The 15042-nt window shown below is 41.4% G+C and overlaps 2 protein-coding genes across 3 annotated transcripts in view; both read right to left on the bottom strand.

The window, feature by feature from the left end:
- Positions 1-2258: 2258 nt before the first annotated feature.
- clp1 (cleavage factor polyribonucleotide kinase subunit 1) lies at positions 2259-12581 on the bottom strand. 2 transcript variants are annotated; one of them, XM_061787705.1, is made up of 5 exons: positions 12309-12581; positions 12122-12229; positions 11137-11256; positions 4926-5063; positions 2259-3271 (listed from the first exon to the last, which is right to left on the bottom strand). In XM_061787705.1, exons 1-5 carry the CDS (start codon positions 12579-12581, stop codon positions 2585-2587), a joined length of 1326 nt encoding a protein of 441 aa, XP_061643689.1. In that variant the 3' UTR covers positions 2259-2584. The 2 variants fall into 2 exon arrangements, with proteins under 2 accessions (XP_061643689.1, XP_061643690.1); XM_061787706.1 differs by lacking the exon at positions 11137-11256.
- Positions 12565-15042, bottom strand: part of selenoh (selenoprotein H) — a 24791-nt gene continuing 22313 nt past the window's right edge. Inside the window, exon 4 of the mRNA XM_061787708.1 lies at positions 12565-12588. The gene's annotated coding sequence lies outside the window, so the exon portion shown is untranslated. The remainder of the gene's footprint in view (positions 12589-15042) is intronic.

Genomic DNA, 15042 nt, shown 5'->3' with positions numbered 1-15042 from the left:
GTGTACATTTTCTCTGGCCCTATGTTCAATTGTGAGGGAAAATACAAGAACTAAATTTAAGTGCCAACTCTTGAATTTAAGAGTTGGCACTTTAACTAATTTGGGAAAGCCAAGTTGGCTATTAGAGTGGGGCAAAAAAAATAATTTAGTCAGCCACCAATTGTGCAAGTTCTCCCACTTAAAAAGATGAGAGGCCTGTAATTTTCATCATAGGTATACCTCACCTATGAGAGACAAAATGAGGGGGAAAAAATCCCGAAAATAACATTGTCTGAGTTTTAAATCATTTCTTAGCAAATTATGGTGGAAAATAAAGTATTGGGCATCTACACACAAGCAATAATTCTGGCTCTCACAGTGCTGTAACTTCTTCTTTAAGAGAGTCCTCTGTCCTCCACTCATTGCCTGTATTAATGGCCCCTGTTTGAACTGCCCAGCCACAGCCCCAAAACATCACTGCTCTAGAGATCTGCATGGAGGAATGGGCCAAAATACCAGCAACAGTGTGTGAAAACCTTTTGACGACTCTGTCATTGCCAACAAAGGGTATACAACAAAGTATTGAGATGAACTTTTGTTATTGACCAAATACTTATTTTCCACCATAATTTGCCAATAAATTCTTTAAAAATCAGACAATGTGCTAACCAGTCGTTGGTAATTTTTTAGCCATGTCTTTTTGTTGTCTTTTATTGATATAAGTGTTTTTCTAAAATAAAAAATCCTACGTATCACTAACTACACGCCAAGTCAGAGGGAGCTTCCACTTCTTAAATGAAAATGTAGCTTTTCTCCATGGTCACCACTCAAATGATTAATTTGCTCAAAATGCAGTTAGCCATTAAACATGAAAGCATGAAATTGATCCCTTGTCCAAAAATGTAAAAATGTCATTCTCAGGTCATTGAATCGATCCCAACTGGACTATTCTGTTTGTCCTAGAAGCCGTTTCACCTCTCATCAGTTCATGCAACAATGCTTGGTTGGGATGCATAGAAAACATAAAAATGTTCAAGGGTTGAGTCTATTCTACTTAAATTGCATAATTCAATCCAGTAAACAAGGAATTGTAGCTTTCGGTATTTTAAATGGCCAAAATTGTCCTTGATAGACCCAAAAGATGTACAGTATTTAAAGCACTGGTTGGAAATCACAAAATCATAGAAAAATCCCCACCCTTGGGAAGTTTTATTAAATTTACATTAACATAGCTTTGTTCAAAAAAAGGAAGCGGGGTGGACACAGAGGGATATTAATAATTAAATGTTACGCAAGTAAACAAATGAGCTGTGTTCCTCAGACCAGTTTAAATGCTGTCTTGAGTTCAGTGTACTTTCCCACATTCATAGAGGGGTAAACATCAGGTGTATCCTATTCACCCTATTTATTTTTATCTTTATTTAATCAGAAATCTGGGGCATTAGTTCCAAATACCAGTCAGTGTTAGCACAAAACCTTCAGGATCTGCTTGAATGCAAAAAAGTGTCAGGAAAAACCAAAGAGCGACTGAACATAATCGGTTAATCAGACACACTTTAAAGTGTGACAGTTGTGTGCTGACTCTCATTTGAGTTTCAATGTGAGTGGTTAATTCTGAACACAGCTACATCCTCAGTTTAAGAGTGTGCACACTGTGCAACTCCATCCATCGGGTCGCGGGCGTGCTGGAGCCTATCCCAGCTATCATCGGACAGGAGGCGGGGTACACCCTGAACCGGTTGTCAGCCAACCCCTGAACCGGTTGCCAGCCAATCGCAGGGCGCATACAAACAATTCGCACTCGCATTCACACCTACGGGCAATATAGTCTCTCCAATGCATGCATGTTTTTGGGATGTGGGGAGGAGAAAACCCACGCAGGCACGGGGAGAACATGCAAACTCCACACAGGCGGATTGAACCCCGCACCTCAGAACTGTGAGGCTGACGCTCTAACCAGTCGACCACCGTGCCGCCACTGTGCAACTCCATTATTATAATTATTTTTTCCACGTTCCTTCGCTAAAATATTTTCAATGGAGTTGCACAGGTTACAAGTCACATTAATGGCGTAAAATGTTTTGAAATAATGTATCTTGGTCTCATTCGTATATCACAAAAACCTGGCATTTGAATAGGGGTGTGTAGACTTTATATCCACTGTAGGTGTCCAGTGATTGACTGGCAACTAGTCCAGGGTGCACACCGCCTCTCAGCTGCGACACAAATGAGGACAAGCTCTATAGAAAATGGATGGATAGATGAATGAATCAGTAATGTAGAAACGTGAAGACCGAAGGTTTATTTAGTAATGCAGTATAGTATATAATGACTGGACATCCAGAAGATGACAAGACGTGGAATGATACAAATTTTCATTCTTAATCTATTTCCGAAGAGACGAGGGGAGGAAAGTTGTAAAACCCTCTCTCAAGAGTATGTCATATATAAAAATATCATTTAGCAAAAAAGGCATGATACAATCCTGTTAATAAAATGGAAATTATATGGCAGCAGATGCAATTATTTAAACATTTCCTCACTTGGTGCCATTGGGATTCGGGACCAGCTCGGTCAAAAACTCGGTAAACAAGGCTGCTTCTCCTCATTTGGTGTCCATGAAACGTATGTCCATGATGAGCAGTGTGTGTCTGGGCAGTGGTCTGGGTGCTGGGGACAACACTTTCATCACCTGTGCTTGTGTGTCCACGTTGGTCACGACAATAAAACCACACACAGGACTCTCCACGATTCCCTTTCTTGCCCCTTCGTCTCCATCCTCTGCAGTGCTAACACTCAGCACGTGATAGGTGAGGTCTCTTCCTGGTGTCACAGGAACCAGCTTGAGTTGGGTGTCCTCCTGAGACATTCCCAGTGGCAGGCACGAATCTGGGATGGAAGGTGCCCCGATTTTATAGATGCGAACATCAGAGAAACGCACTTCAAATGAGAAAGGGTAGAAGGACACTCCCCGGAAGCCGTAGAAGTATTCACGGATTTTCTCATCCCGTACCTCACGTCGGCACTCCTTGGAGCGCTCGACCACTCCCCCAGACTTGGGCAGGAGCACGACGCGGACAAAGTGAGGGAGATCTCGTTTTAGTTCATTGTACAGCCTCTCGTGGTCAAGTACCAGCACCACGTCTACCTCAAAGGCAGAGGCGCAGTTTACCAGAGCCTGGTAACCAGAGCCTTTCACCCAGCCACATGTGTTGATGATACAGCCACCAACGCTGGCCTTCCTGTTCACCTCACAGCGCTGGGAAAACACCTCAGCCAGGCAGGACGTCAGCTTGTGGGTTATAAAATATTTCAAGTCATGAGAGTGAACACAGACAGTGGATATAAAAGTCTACTGTACACAACCCTGTTCAAATGCCAGGATTTTGTGATGTATAAAAATGAGACCAAGATAAATCATTTCAAAACATTTTGCACCATGAATGTGACCTACAGCATCTATGACTCAATAGATTTTTTTCAAAACTTTTTGAGAGGGGAAGTAAAAATAAAAAACTGAGATAATGTGGGTGCACAAGTGTGCACCTCTTAAATGGGATGTGACTGTGTTCAGAATGAACCAATCACATTAAAACAAATTTTAAATGGGAGTCAGTACACACCTTCCACCATTTAAAGTCCCTCTGAATAACCACAACTATATTGCACTTGTTCAATTAGGTTCTCAGGGCATTGAATCGATCGCAACTGGACTGTTATGGTTCTGTTTGATGTTTTACCTCTCATCTGAGCAAACTTCATCAGTTCATGCAACAACACTTAGTTAGGACAGACTAGCCTTAGGCCTTAGGAGGTGTCAGAAAAGTCACCACTGGGATAAGTGGCTTGTGGCGGCTAAGCGTTCATGGCGAAGTCACTTTTTGAACCTTCGATGTTGGCTCTTCCTATCATTGTGAAGCAGAATTCACTAAGCGTTGGATTGTTCACCCACTAATAGGGAACATGTGCTGGGTTTAGACAATCGTGAGACAGATTACTTTTACCCTACAGGGCTCTACTTTTGCATCTGAAAAAGTGGGTCGCACCAGCGCATGATTTGCTCGTACCATTTTTTTGAGGAGGTACAGCATAACCATGGCATACCATAGTTTCGTATGAAGTAAAAATTGACAGTGACTCGAGATAAAATATTTGTAAAATATTTTACTGTGAACAAGAAGTTTGTCCGCAACAAGTAGTGCAGACAAAACAGGTCAATAAAAAAAAATAATAAATAAAAAAATAAAAAACAATAAGGTTGTATTTGATCATTTGTTTGATTCAGAGGGGCCAGTTGTTATAGTGAGTGCTCCTAAACTGGGAAAACTGCTTAATTTTTAGCATTACCACAATCATATGATTGACATACATTTAAAAATTATTGCATAAGTGTGCCACCAGCATATAAAAGTATTGTTCACACTAGTTTGCAAATTATTCACGAGAAAAACAAACCAATTTATGTGGGTATTGGGTATAAAGTATTGGGTCAGACATGATTAAATTAAAGTCAATAACGTGAATATTTGGTGGCATAACCCTGACTTGCAATAACTGCATCAAGCGACCCATTGACTTCACCAGACTGTTGGATTCTTCATTTGAAATGCTTTTCCAAACCTTTACTGCAGCCTCTTTCAGTTCTTGTTTGTTTCTGGGGGTTTCTCCCTTCAGTATCCTCTTCCCAACATCCCAATTCTAAGTATTTATTTCAGCTCTTTCATTTAATGTCCCCACACGAAAATATATATTTTTTTAAATCAAGTTGTACAGGTTCTGTCACATTATGGTGGAAGAAAAATTGAAATGATTTATCCATCCATTGGTCTCATATTTATATCACAAAAACCTGGCATTTGAACAGTGGTGTGTAGACTTTTTATATCTACTGTATCCATAGTAAATGGGAAATTTGGCTTTTTATTTTAACAGTGTCATGTTCTTACCTTGTTGTAAAGTTTGATGTTGGTCCCTGGAGAAGTTGAGCCAAAGTGGTAGACCAAAGGAGCCTGGACTGAGAAGCCCTCCTCCACATCTGCTGGACGCTCGATGCACAGTGCTGACACTGTCCCTGGCACTGACACCTTGAGAAGGAGAAAAAGACTTCAAATCAAATACATGTTATTTCACTCAGCACAAGATGTAACTTTAAACTAATAATTATTCTAAATATCATCTCAGATAAAATGGCATAATTCTTTCAGAATACTGAAATAAAATTAATTGCAAATAATCCATCCATCCATTTTCTGAGCCGCTTCTCCTCACTAGGGTCGCGGGCGTGCTGGAGCCTATCCCAGCTGTCATCGGGCAGGAGGCGGGGTACACCCTGAACTGGTTGCCAGCCAATAGCAGGGCACATAGAAACAAGCAACCATTTGCACTCACAGTCACACCTACGGGCAATTTAGAGTCTCCAATTAATGCATGTTTTTGGGATGTGGGAGGAAACCGGAGTGGCCGGAGAAAACCCATGCAGGCATGGGGAGAACATGCAAACTCCACACAGGCGGGGCTGGGGATTGAACCCGGGTTCTGTGAGGCTGACGCTCTAACCAGTCGTTCACATTGCCGCCGCAAACATCCATCCATCCATCCATTTTCTGAGCCGCTTCACCTCACTCGGCTCGCGGGCGTGCTGGAGCCTATCCCAGCTGTCATCGGGCAGGAGGCGGGGTAAACCCTGAACTGGTTGCCAGCCAATAGCAGGGCACATAGAAACAAGCAACCATTCGAAACTCACAGTCATGCCTACGGGCAATTTAGTCTCTCTAATTAATGCATGTTTTTGGGATGTGGGAGGAAACCGGAGTGCCCGGAGAAAACCCACGCAGGCACGGGGAGAACATGCAAACTCAACACAGGCGGGGCTGGGGATTGAACCCGGGTTCTGTGAGGCTGACGCTCTAACCAGTCGTCCACCTTGTCGCCGCAAACAATTACATTAAAATATTAATGGCAAAACTATCACATAAAATATGAAATGTGAATGTGAAAAAAGCAGGCCACAGCAAATCTCTATACCAGGGATCAGCAACTAAATTAGGCCTAGGGCCAAATTGTTTCCTAACAATTCAATTGCGGGCCAAAATTACATTTTCATCAGACAAACCCTGTTTACTAAAAAATTTTTTCCCCTCATTGATACTATTATGTCATGTAAACATACACAATTTAATGAGCTTATTAATTTAAAATAAATTAATTTGCTCCAGGCCGTTATTAATTCTCATTTCTGCGATATGTATTTGTAGACGGTCCCTAACACAGACTGTAAGCCAAATATAGAATCAGGCGCTTGTTTTTGTTATTGCATATACATTAGTAACAACCAATCCAGGCACAATTAATTTTATTTTTTTTATTTTTAAACAGAGTTTGCGAATTTTTTCCCCACATACTACACATTTCACAGTGGAAAATGTAGTTATGAGGCCAAGTACGAATATATGAGAATTGAATGTTAGGCGAATGTCAAACGTCCGGCTAACTTTCTCTCACTTATTCTTGACTACGATGAGAACAAACTAATGGTCAGATTTACACCAAAGTGCACAGAAAAAAAGAAAAAACATAGTTCATCACGTCTTTCAAAGTTCCCTGCTGAGCCTGAAATATACTTCGAAGCGCTCTTCCTGGAACGAGACAACTCACGAACAAACTCCCTTTTTTTTTTTTTTTTTTTTGCTGCTGCGTCACCTCCTCCTCCTTAAAATAAGCAAAGTTAGGGCTTTCTTTTCCAACGACAAATACATATGGCCGCGTTGCGGTCCACTCAGCGGGGAAAGCCTCCCGACTTTCTTCGAGGCTGTTACGTCACTTCCACTTGGGATGGTCGTACCCCCATAGCCGCCGTCGTCGTTGCGTTTTGATGCGGGGGCCTTTCACACTGAGCTGGTGCAGTGTTAAAAGGCCTTAACAGTCATGATACTGCGCCGTCCAGGCACACCTCTATGTCACCAGTTGTAAGTCGAGTCCGCTGACTGTTGAGCTAAAAGCCCGGGCCGCCAGCTCAGCGGTCAGCACCCGTATGAAGGATTGGGGAGTGAGGTTTCTCAACATACATCTGCACAGCCTCGCTTGCTCCCATGACAGGAGGGGCACTTCTCGCCCGATCGATTGCAAAGCGACGCTCAGAGAGGTGCGTTCGAAGTAACAATGTGTCCTGCAATCCCAATTAGTTGTCGCCACTATTTTTTTATTGGGTGATTAACGAACACCCCTCGTAAGCAGTTACAGCCGCCGCAGCCGCCGTTTTGTAGAGATCTTGTAGAGAACGCAGCCAATCAGGTGCTTAAATACTGTAACAGGGAAGTGAAACGAGTGCTGCTGCAGCCTTTTTCCCCCCGCCATTGTGTTGTAGCTGGCCCGGTTTACGGCCATACTACCCTGAGAACGCCCGATCTTGGAAGCTAAGCACGGTCGGGCCTGGTTAATACTTGGATGGGAGACCGCCTGGGAAGGTGCTGTAAGCTTGGGTAAGGGAAGGAAAACCCTGACAGAAAAACCAACTGGTCCTCCGGGTTGGGGGTTGAGCAGTAGGCCAAGCACCTGCTCCCGGAAAAAAATACGGATTACAGAAAACGCAATTGCGGCCTTATGTGCCTCATGGCACGGAGTGCTCTTAAAAAAATATTTAAAAATTGCGCTGTAGCAGCAGGGCTTATTATCGTGCCTAGACAAACGTCAGCTGGCGGGCCAGATGTTTATCAGTTTATTTTTGAAAGGGGACAATGCAATTTCATAAAACACATGAAGTAGACATGGTTAAAAAAGCCAGAATTAGCCAGAAGGCTAGTTTTCATCTGTAGTCCCCTGGCCATGATGTAAAAAAGCAGTAAAATACATCTACAAGACAATATAATACAGGATACATAATCAAACTATACTATTAAGAGAGAATAAAACCATAATTTTTTTGATCATAACAAAAAGACAACATAACATACTTGTCTTTTAGTGTTGGCAGCTATAGGTGTTGACTAGCCACATTTTCAGTTTTTTTGTGAAGGGCTTGTATGTTGTAAGCAGTTTAACCTCCTCAGGTACTGAGTTCCACTCACCAGCGCTCCTCACTGACCAGGCTGACTTACTGAAAGTGCTCCTGCGCAGAGGAATGAGACAGTCACCTCTGACAGAGCCTCGAGTGACACGCTCAGAGCTGTTTCTTTGGCTGATGAACTCAGCCAGAGGAGCTGGGGCCAAATCATGCAGTACTTTATAAATCAAATTTAAATCTGCAAATATGTGAAGACTGTCCCAGTTTAAAAGACTATTTTTTTTAAATTGCACAGTGATGATAGTGCCTTGGTTTTTTATCCATCACTTTAATTACTTGTTTGTACAAAACTTCCAATGGTTTTTTTGCATTCTGACCAGCCTGGGACCAACTGGTTATGCAATAGTTAAAGTGACTAAGAATCATCGAATGCAGGTAAATTTTTGCAGCTTCAGTTGACATTTCATTCCGAATTGCACGAAAATTTGCGAGGTTTAATTTGATATTTTTACACAATTTGTCAATATGGGCTTTAAAGGAAAGCTGTGAATCTATTATTAACCCAAGATATTTGTATTGGCTGACAATTTGCATTTTTTCTCCATTAACAAGTATGTCGGGGTCAGGTGATACTCTATTTGTTTTAGTGAAATACATGCCTACAGTTTTAGAAACGTTTAGCTGTAGACAGCACTCCTGCAACCAAGTTGTGACACAGGACATTGCATTAGTGAGTTTAGCAGCAACAGTATTTGGAGCGACCATGAACAAAGAAAACTGTGTCGTCTGCATACATTACGCACTCTGCTTCAGAGCAAACAGTGGGCAAATCGTTGATATAAAGATGTAATTGGTGGTGGGCCAATCATGGCCCGCAGAGCTGCAAGTTGCCTACCTCTCCTCGATACTAACCATTAACTTCAATTTAGAATCCTAACAGGCAGCACGGTGGGCGACTGGTTAGAGCGTCAGCCTCACAGTTCTGAGGACCCGGGTTCAATCCCCGGCCCCGCCTGTGTGGAGTTTGCATGTTCTGCCCGTGCCTGCGTGGGTTTTCTCCGGGCACTCCGCTTTCCTCCCACATCCCAAAAACATGCATTAATTGGAGACTCTAAAATTGCCCGTAAGTGTGACTGTGAGTGCGAATGGTTGTTTGTTTGTATGTGCCCTGCGATTGGCTGGCAACCAGTTCAGGGTGTACCCCGCCTCCTGCCCGATGACAGCTGGGATAGGCTCCAGCATGCCCGCGACCCTAGTGAGGAGAAGCGGCTCAGAAAATGGATGGATGGATGGGTAGAATCCTAACAGCAGAGATGCTCCTTTAAAGTTAAGGCTTAATACACAGCATAATTTTTACTTGATGTTTTACTGTAAGACAGTTAATGTAATTATAACCTTGTGTGACAGTAAAGAATGTAAAATGAGTGTTGAATGAAAGTGGCTCGCCTTCAGCAGTATCCTATCCTCAAAACAACTAGGTCATGCGACCATTAAAGGGTGACTAATTTAGTTTTATTGTACAGCAGTTAACTTAAATACTTCAAAAAAATTTAGGATAAGATTTGAGCATAAGCGGTACAGAAAATGGATGGATGGAATCTGAAACTACAAAATACAGTGGGTACGCAAAGTAGTCAGACCCCCTTAAATGTTTCACTCTTTGTTACATTGTAGCCATTGACATATTTGCTGTGACACTCATATTTAACTCGGGTGCTGTCCATTTCTTCTGATCATCCTTGAGATGGTTCTACACCTTGATTGGATTCCAGCTGTGTTTGATTATACTTATTGGACTTGATTAGGAAAGCCACACACCTGTCTATATAAGGCCTTACAACTCACAGTGCATGTCAGAGCAAATGAGAATCGTGAGGTCAAAGGAACTGCCTGAACAGCTCAGAGACAGAATTGTGGCAAGGCAAAAATCTGGCCAAGGTTACAAAAAAGAAATCTGCTGCACTTAAGGCTCCTAAGAGCACAGTGGCCTCCATAAGGCTTAAATGGAAGACGTTTGGGACGACCAGAACCCTTCCTAGAGCAGGCCATGCGGCCAAACTGAGCAATCTGGGGGGAAAGAGCCTTGGTGAGAGAGGTAAAGAAGAACCCAAATATCACTGTGGCTGAGCTCCAGAGATGCAGTCAGCAGATGGGAGAAAGTTCTAGAAAGTCAACCATCACTGCAGCCCTCCACCAGTCAGGACTTGATGGCAGAGTGGCCCGGTGGAAGCCTCTCCTCAGTGCTAAAAAAAAAAAAAAAACACCTGAAGGACTCCAAGATGGTGAGAAATAAGATTTTCTGGTCTGATGAGACCAAGATAGAACTTTTTTGCCTTAATTCTAAGCGGTGTGTGTGGAGAAAACCAAGCACTGCTCATCACCTGTCCAATACAGTCCCAACAGTGAAGCATGGTGGTGGCAGCATCATGCTGTGGGGGTGTTTTTCAGCTGCAGGGACAGGACGACTGATTGCAATTGAAGGGAAGATGAATGCGCCCAAGTACAGGGATATCCTGGACGAAAACCTTCTCCAGAATGCTCAGGGCCTGACTGGGCCAAAGGTTCACCTTCTAACAAGGCAATGACCCGCAGCACACAGTTAAAATAACGAAGGAGTGGCTTCAGAACAACTCAGAGACTGTTCTTGAATGGCCCAGCCAGAGCCCTGACTTAAACCCAATTGAGCATCTCTGGAGAGACCTGAAAATGGAAGTCCACCAACGTTCACGATCTAACCTGACAGAACTGGAGAGGATCCCCAAATCCAGGTGTGAAAAACTTGTTGCATCATTCTCAAAAAGACTCATGGCTGTATTAGCTCAAAAGGGTGCTTCTACTAAATACTGACCAAAGTGTCTGAATACTTATGGCTCTGTGATATTTCATTTTTCTTTTTTTAAATGTGCAAAAATTTCAACAATTCCGTTTTTTCTGTCAATATCGGGTGCTGTGTGTACATTAATGAGGGAAAAAAATTAACAATGATATTAGCAAATGGCTGCAATATAACAAAGAGTGAAAAATTGAAGGGGGTCTGAATACTTTCCGTACCCACTGTAAATACTGCTTTACCTTCATGCAGGATGGGTGTGCCCAGAGTTAAAATATCATACATTTCAACTAATTACAGTTAGTTATTGCATGTCTATTCATCATACCCCGCTCTGGCCAACATCCAGTTCCACCAGCGTGGGCCTTCTGCCCACTCTAACAGCGTAGCTCAGTAACATTCGACACACAGTCGACTTGCCCACGTCTGTAGGTCCCACCACCATCACCTAAGAAAGATTTTTAAGGATTACATAAACTAAAACTGTTTTTTGAATTTAAATGAAAATGTGTTTATACGGTGGTGCCTTAAGATACAACTTTAATTCGTTCCATGACCAACACTCATCACGCAAAACATTTGTTTCGCAAATTATCTTTCCCCTTTTAAATTAATTTAAATGTCATTAATCTGTTCCAGCCACGCCTCCAAAACAAAAAGCTATTTTTTAAAAAATGTTATTCAATTAAGAAACAGTTTGTGCATCATGATTAACTCAAGGCGACTGCGTCTTGGCCACTAAGGGCAGTACAATACAGTCGTGCAGGCAAATAAAGAGTACTGTAACTCCGCTGCAGTAATATTCATAATTCTTTTGCAGACAATAAATAATAGATGCCTGTGGGTATTGCAATTTTGTCCGACTACACGTTTGTGCACCGTTTGTTTAAATATCTATTCCTTAAAGCGATTCCGCACCACCACAGATGCTATTCGATGGCCCGTCTATGGCATTTTCCATGTTAGCATTACACTGGTTGACTTGAAGGCAAAGTTATGTGGTTGTTTTAAATACACAACCTGTAATTTTCTGTTTTACAGCTTGAAGCCTCTTTTCCAAAGAAATGTTCACTATGTGCCAAACTGCTGCTTGTTGTAAAGCGAGTTCACTGCCACCATCCAGCGCACATACCTAAAATTTTTGCCCACAAGTCAAAGCAAAAGCAAAAATAAAAATACATGGCTTAATCACAGCTCATATCTTGAAAAACCTGTTAGTCAAGTCACTTGTATCTAAAGGCACCCCTGTAATTCCAGATTTTGGAGTATGAAGCACTTTCAGGGCTGTTTTATGATTTGATATTCAAACTTACCCTTGGCCCTCTCTCATTGTCTCGCTCTGCCTGTTTTCTCATCTGCTCCAATGCAGCGTGTGTGTTCAGGTAAAGAAGCATGGGAGTATCTTTGGACACGTAAGCCACCTAAAGTTGTGAGGGAAAGAAGTATTACTGAGCATGATGAACAAGCATAAAACCATGCAGGGTGAGCGCCATTGCTGACCTCTGGCTTCCCGTAAAGGGTCACACTGCAGCCTTGCCAAGTGAATACAGCGATCTTTGCACCTGGTCCAAAAGTATACTTTTTGTTCCGGTTCAATTCTGAGCCAAACACTTCTGCCATTCCTGTGAGAAGTTCCAACTCAACTTGCTCTGCAGCCTCCCCAGCCTCCACTTCAAAACGAAGTTCAGTCTCCTTCTCCAAGTCATATCTGGTGCCAACCTTACCTGCTTGCAATGCATCCTCACTCGTCTTTTCTACACTCTCTGTTGCCATGATAATGCTAAAAAACAACAACAAAATACGGCAAAATATGTTATAACCATATGTACAAAGGTCGAATACATAGACCCACACCTTAAATGTTGTTTGCATATGATCAATTTTAAGGAATTTAGTATATAAAATGGCGCCATTTACCTGACGTCTGCTTGTTATTAACTGAAAAAATACACTAATGCAATAGTAATCTTAGCATTACTAATTTCCCTGACATGGTAATTTAGTGGAAGAAATGTATCTATGGAGTTTAGCGTTTAATCCAAGTCTCACCGGTAGTTGTCAAAAGGCTAAATTAGGCAACATAAGCGACACTCACGTTACATATTGCCTACTATTTCAACCCTAAGACTCAACATTGACATATATTTAACTCCACATTAAAGCGATATTTACGTAATAAATGTATTTACGAACTAACCTGGAGTTTCTATGACAAATACATTCGTGAGGATGGTGTGGTTGTGACGGTCGCGTGTTGATGACGTCATCATATCAACCAATGTAACGCGTGAGGGTTTTTTTTCTTTTCTTTTTTTAACCCTTTAACTTACACACGAAGAAAAAAAGAGCATTGGAAAACATTTTTCTGTCCATTTCTTTTACACTTGGGTCAGTCATGACCATAATCAGATCTTTTTGTTTTGTTTTTTTTGCAACAGGTTTTCCCCATGGTTTTCAAAATATTGATCACAACTAAACAGCCAAGATGTATGTAAATGGTTAATGTAGAGAACTGCATTTGAATACAAGAAACAGTTAATAAATAAATAAAGCAAATTTACAAATACATAAACAACAACAAAAATGTCTGGGGCATTGGTTACACTACTTCTGGCAATATGCCACAAAATAATGTTTGTTTGGTCATATGGTGCCTGTGTTCTTGACACCCAGGGGTGTATGCAAGTGTACCAAGATGAAACTTGAAAGAAAAAAAACAATAAAAAAAATAGATAGTCGTGGGTCTTATTTTGTTGTGTTGTTTTGTTTTTTATTAGCATTGCCACTACTCTGGCCCCCAGAGGTCTGTTCCTCTTCACTTGGGCAATATTGGGAATGTCGATACACCTTGATCGGAAGCTGTGGACGATCCCAGATGAGCTTGCTCAGCAGAATATGCGGCTTGTTGGCTATGTATTGGTGAGAGTGCCTTTATACTCTTCCACGACCTCATCCACATTGCTTGTAAGTGGGCGGTATCAGGAGACACCGCAAAGCGTCTCAAAAGGGGACAGATTTTGTAAAATCCTCTTCTTATGAGAAGGCTTCAGAGATCATCTGCTTGGTGAGGGAAATTATGCATCCAGAGATTCAAAAGAGTAACTTCTGCTTGTGTGGGCTGAAAATCTAAATCTTCAATTGGGTAAATATCATCACAAAGATAAAACAAGTCTTGAGGCTTTTCTACGATGGTGGCCGGAAGAGTGCATTACCTTGCGCTGAGTAATGTTTTATTCTCCGTCTAATAGTTTTAAAACAAGTTTGAATTAAATTTCAATTAAAAACCTCAATAGTAGTAATATTTAAGATATCATTAATTCAGCAGTCATAATGTAAAAACATTTGATGTTTCATACTCAGCAACGGATGAAAAAAGTTTTGATTTCATACCAGACAGTACATCTGAATTTCCTTAGCATCATTTTGTAATCTTACCATAAAGCAACAAATCAACTATTTGGTTGAGCATATTTGCAAAAAAATATTAGACATTTAACTTTTTTGGTATGTTTGGTAAGATCTCTACTTGTATGAATCAAAAAAATATTCCTACCCTTCAAAGTTTTTACCATAAACAGCCCACGTCTGGCATGATTTGTTTTTGCATTTCTGACTTCCTGGTTCGAGGGAGGAAGAAGCATACTAATGAAAGACAAAGTGAGATCTCATGGATTTTTTTTCAGCATAATGTATACTATATTGCCGAAAGTATTCGCTCACCTGCCTTGACTCAGATATGATTTTCAGTGATATCCCATTCTATATCCATATGGTTTAATATGATGTTGGTCTCCTTTTTACATCTTCAACCTTTTTGGGGAGGCTTTCATCAAGGTTTAGGAGTAAGTTTATGGGAATTTTTGTCCATTCTTCCAGGAGCATACAGTGGGTCCGGAAAGTATTCAGACCCCCTTAAATTTTTCACTCTTTTTATATTGCAGCCGTTTGCTAAAATAATTTAAGTAAATTTTTTTCTACATTAACATACACACAGCACCCCATATTGACAGAAAAAAACAGATTTATTAAAAAACAAAAACTGAAATATCACAAACCCATTATTCAGTATTCAGTATTCAGACCCTTTGCTCAGTATTTAGGAGAAACACCCTTTGGCGCTAATACAGCTCTGAATCTTTTTGAGAATGATGTAACAAGTTTTTCACACATGGATTTGGGGATCATCTGCCATTCCTCCTTGCAGATCCTCTCCAGTTCTGTCAGGTTGGATAGT

The sequence above is a fragment of the Phyllopteryx taeniolatus genome, chromosome 10, assembly GCF_024500385.1.
Source record: "Phyllopteryx taeniolatus isolate TA_2022b chromosome 10, UOR_Ptae_1.2, whole genome shotgun sequence".
Classification (NCBI taxonomy): Eukaryota; Metazoa; Chordata; class Actinopteri; order Syngnathiformes; family Syngnathidae; genus Phyllopteryx; species Phyllopteryx taeniolatus.
Note: the sequence above shows the minus strand (reverse complement) of the source record. Positions and strands in the feature narration are given on the sequence as shown.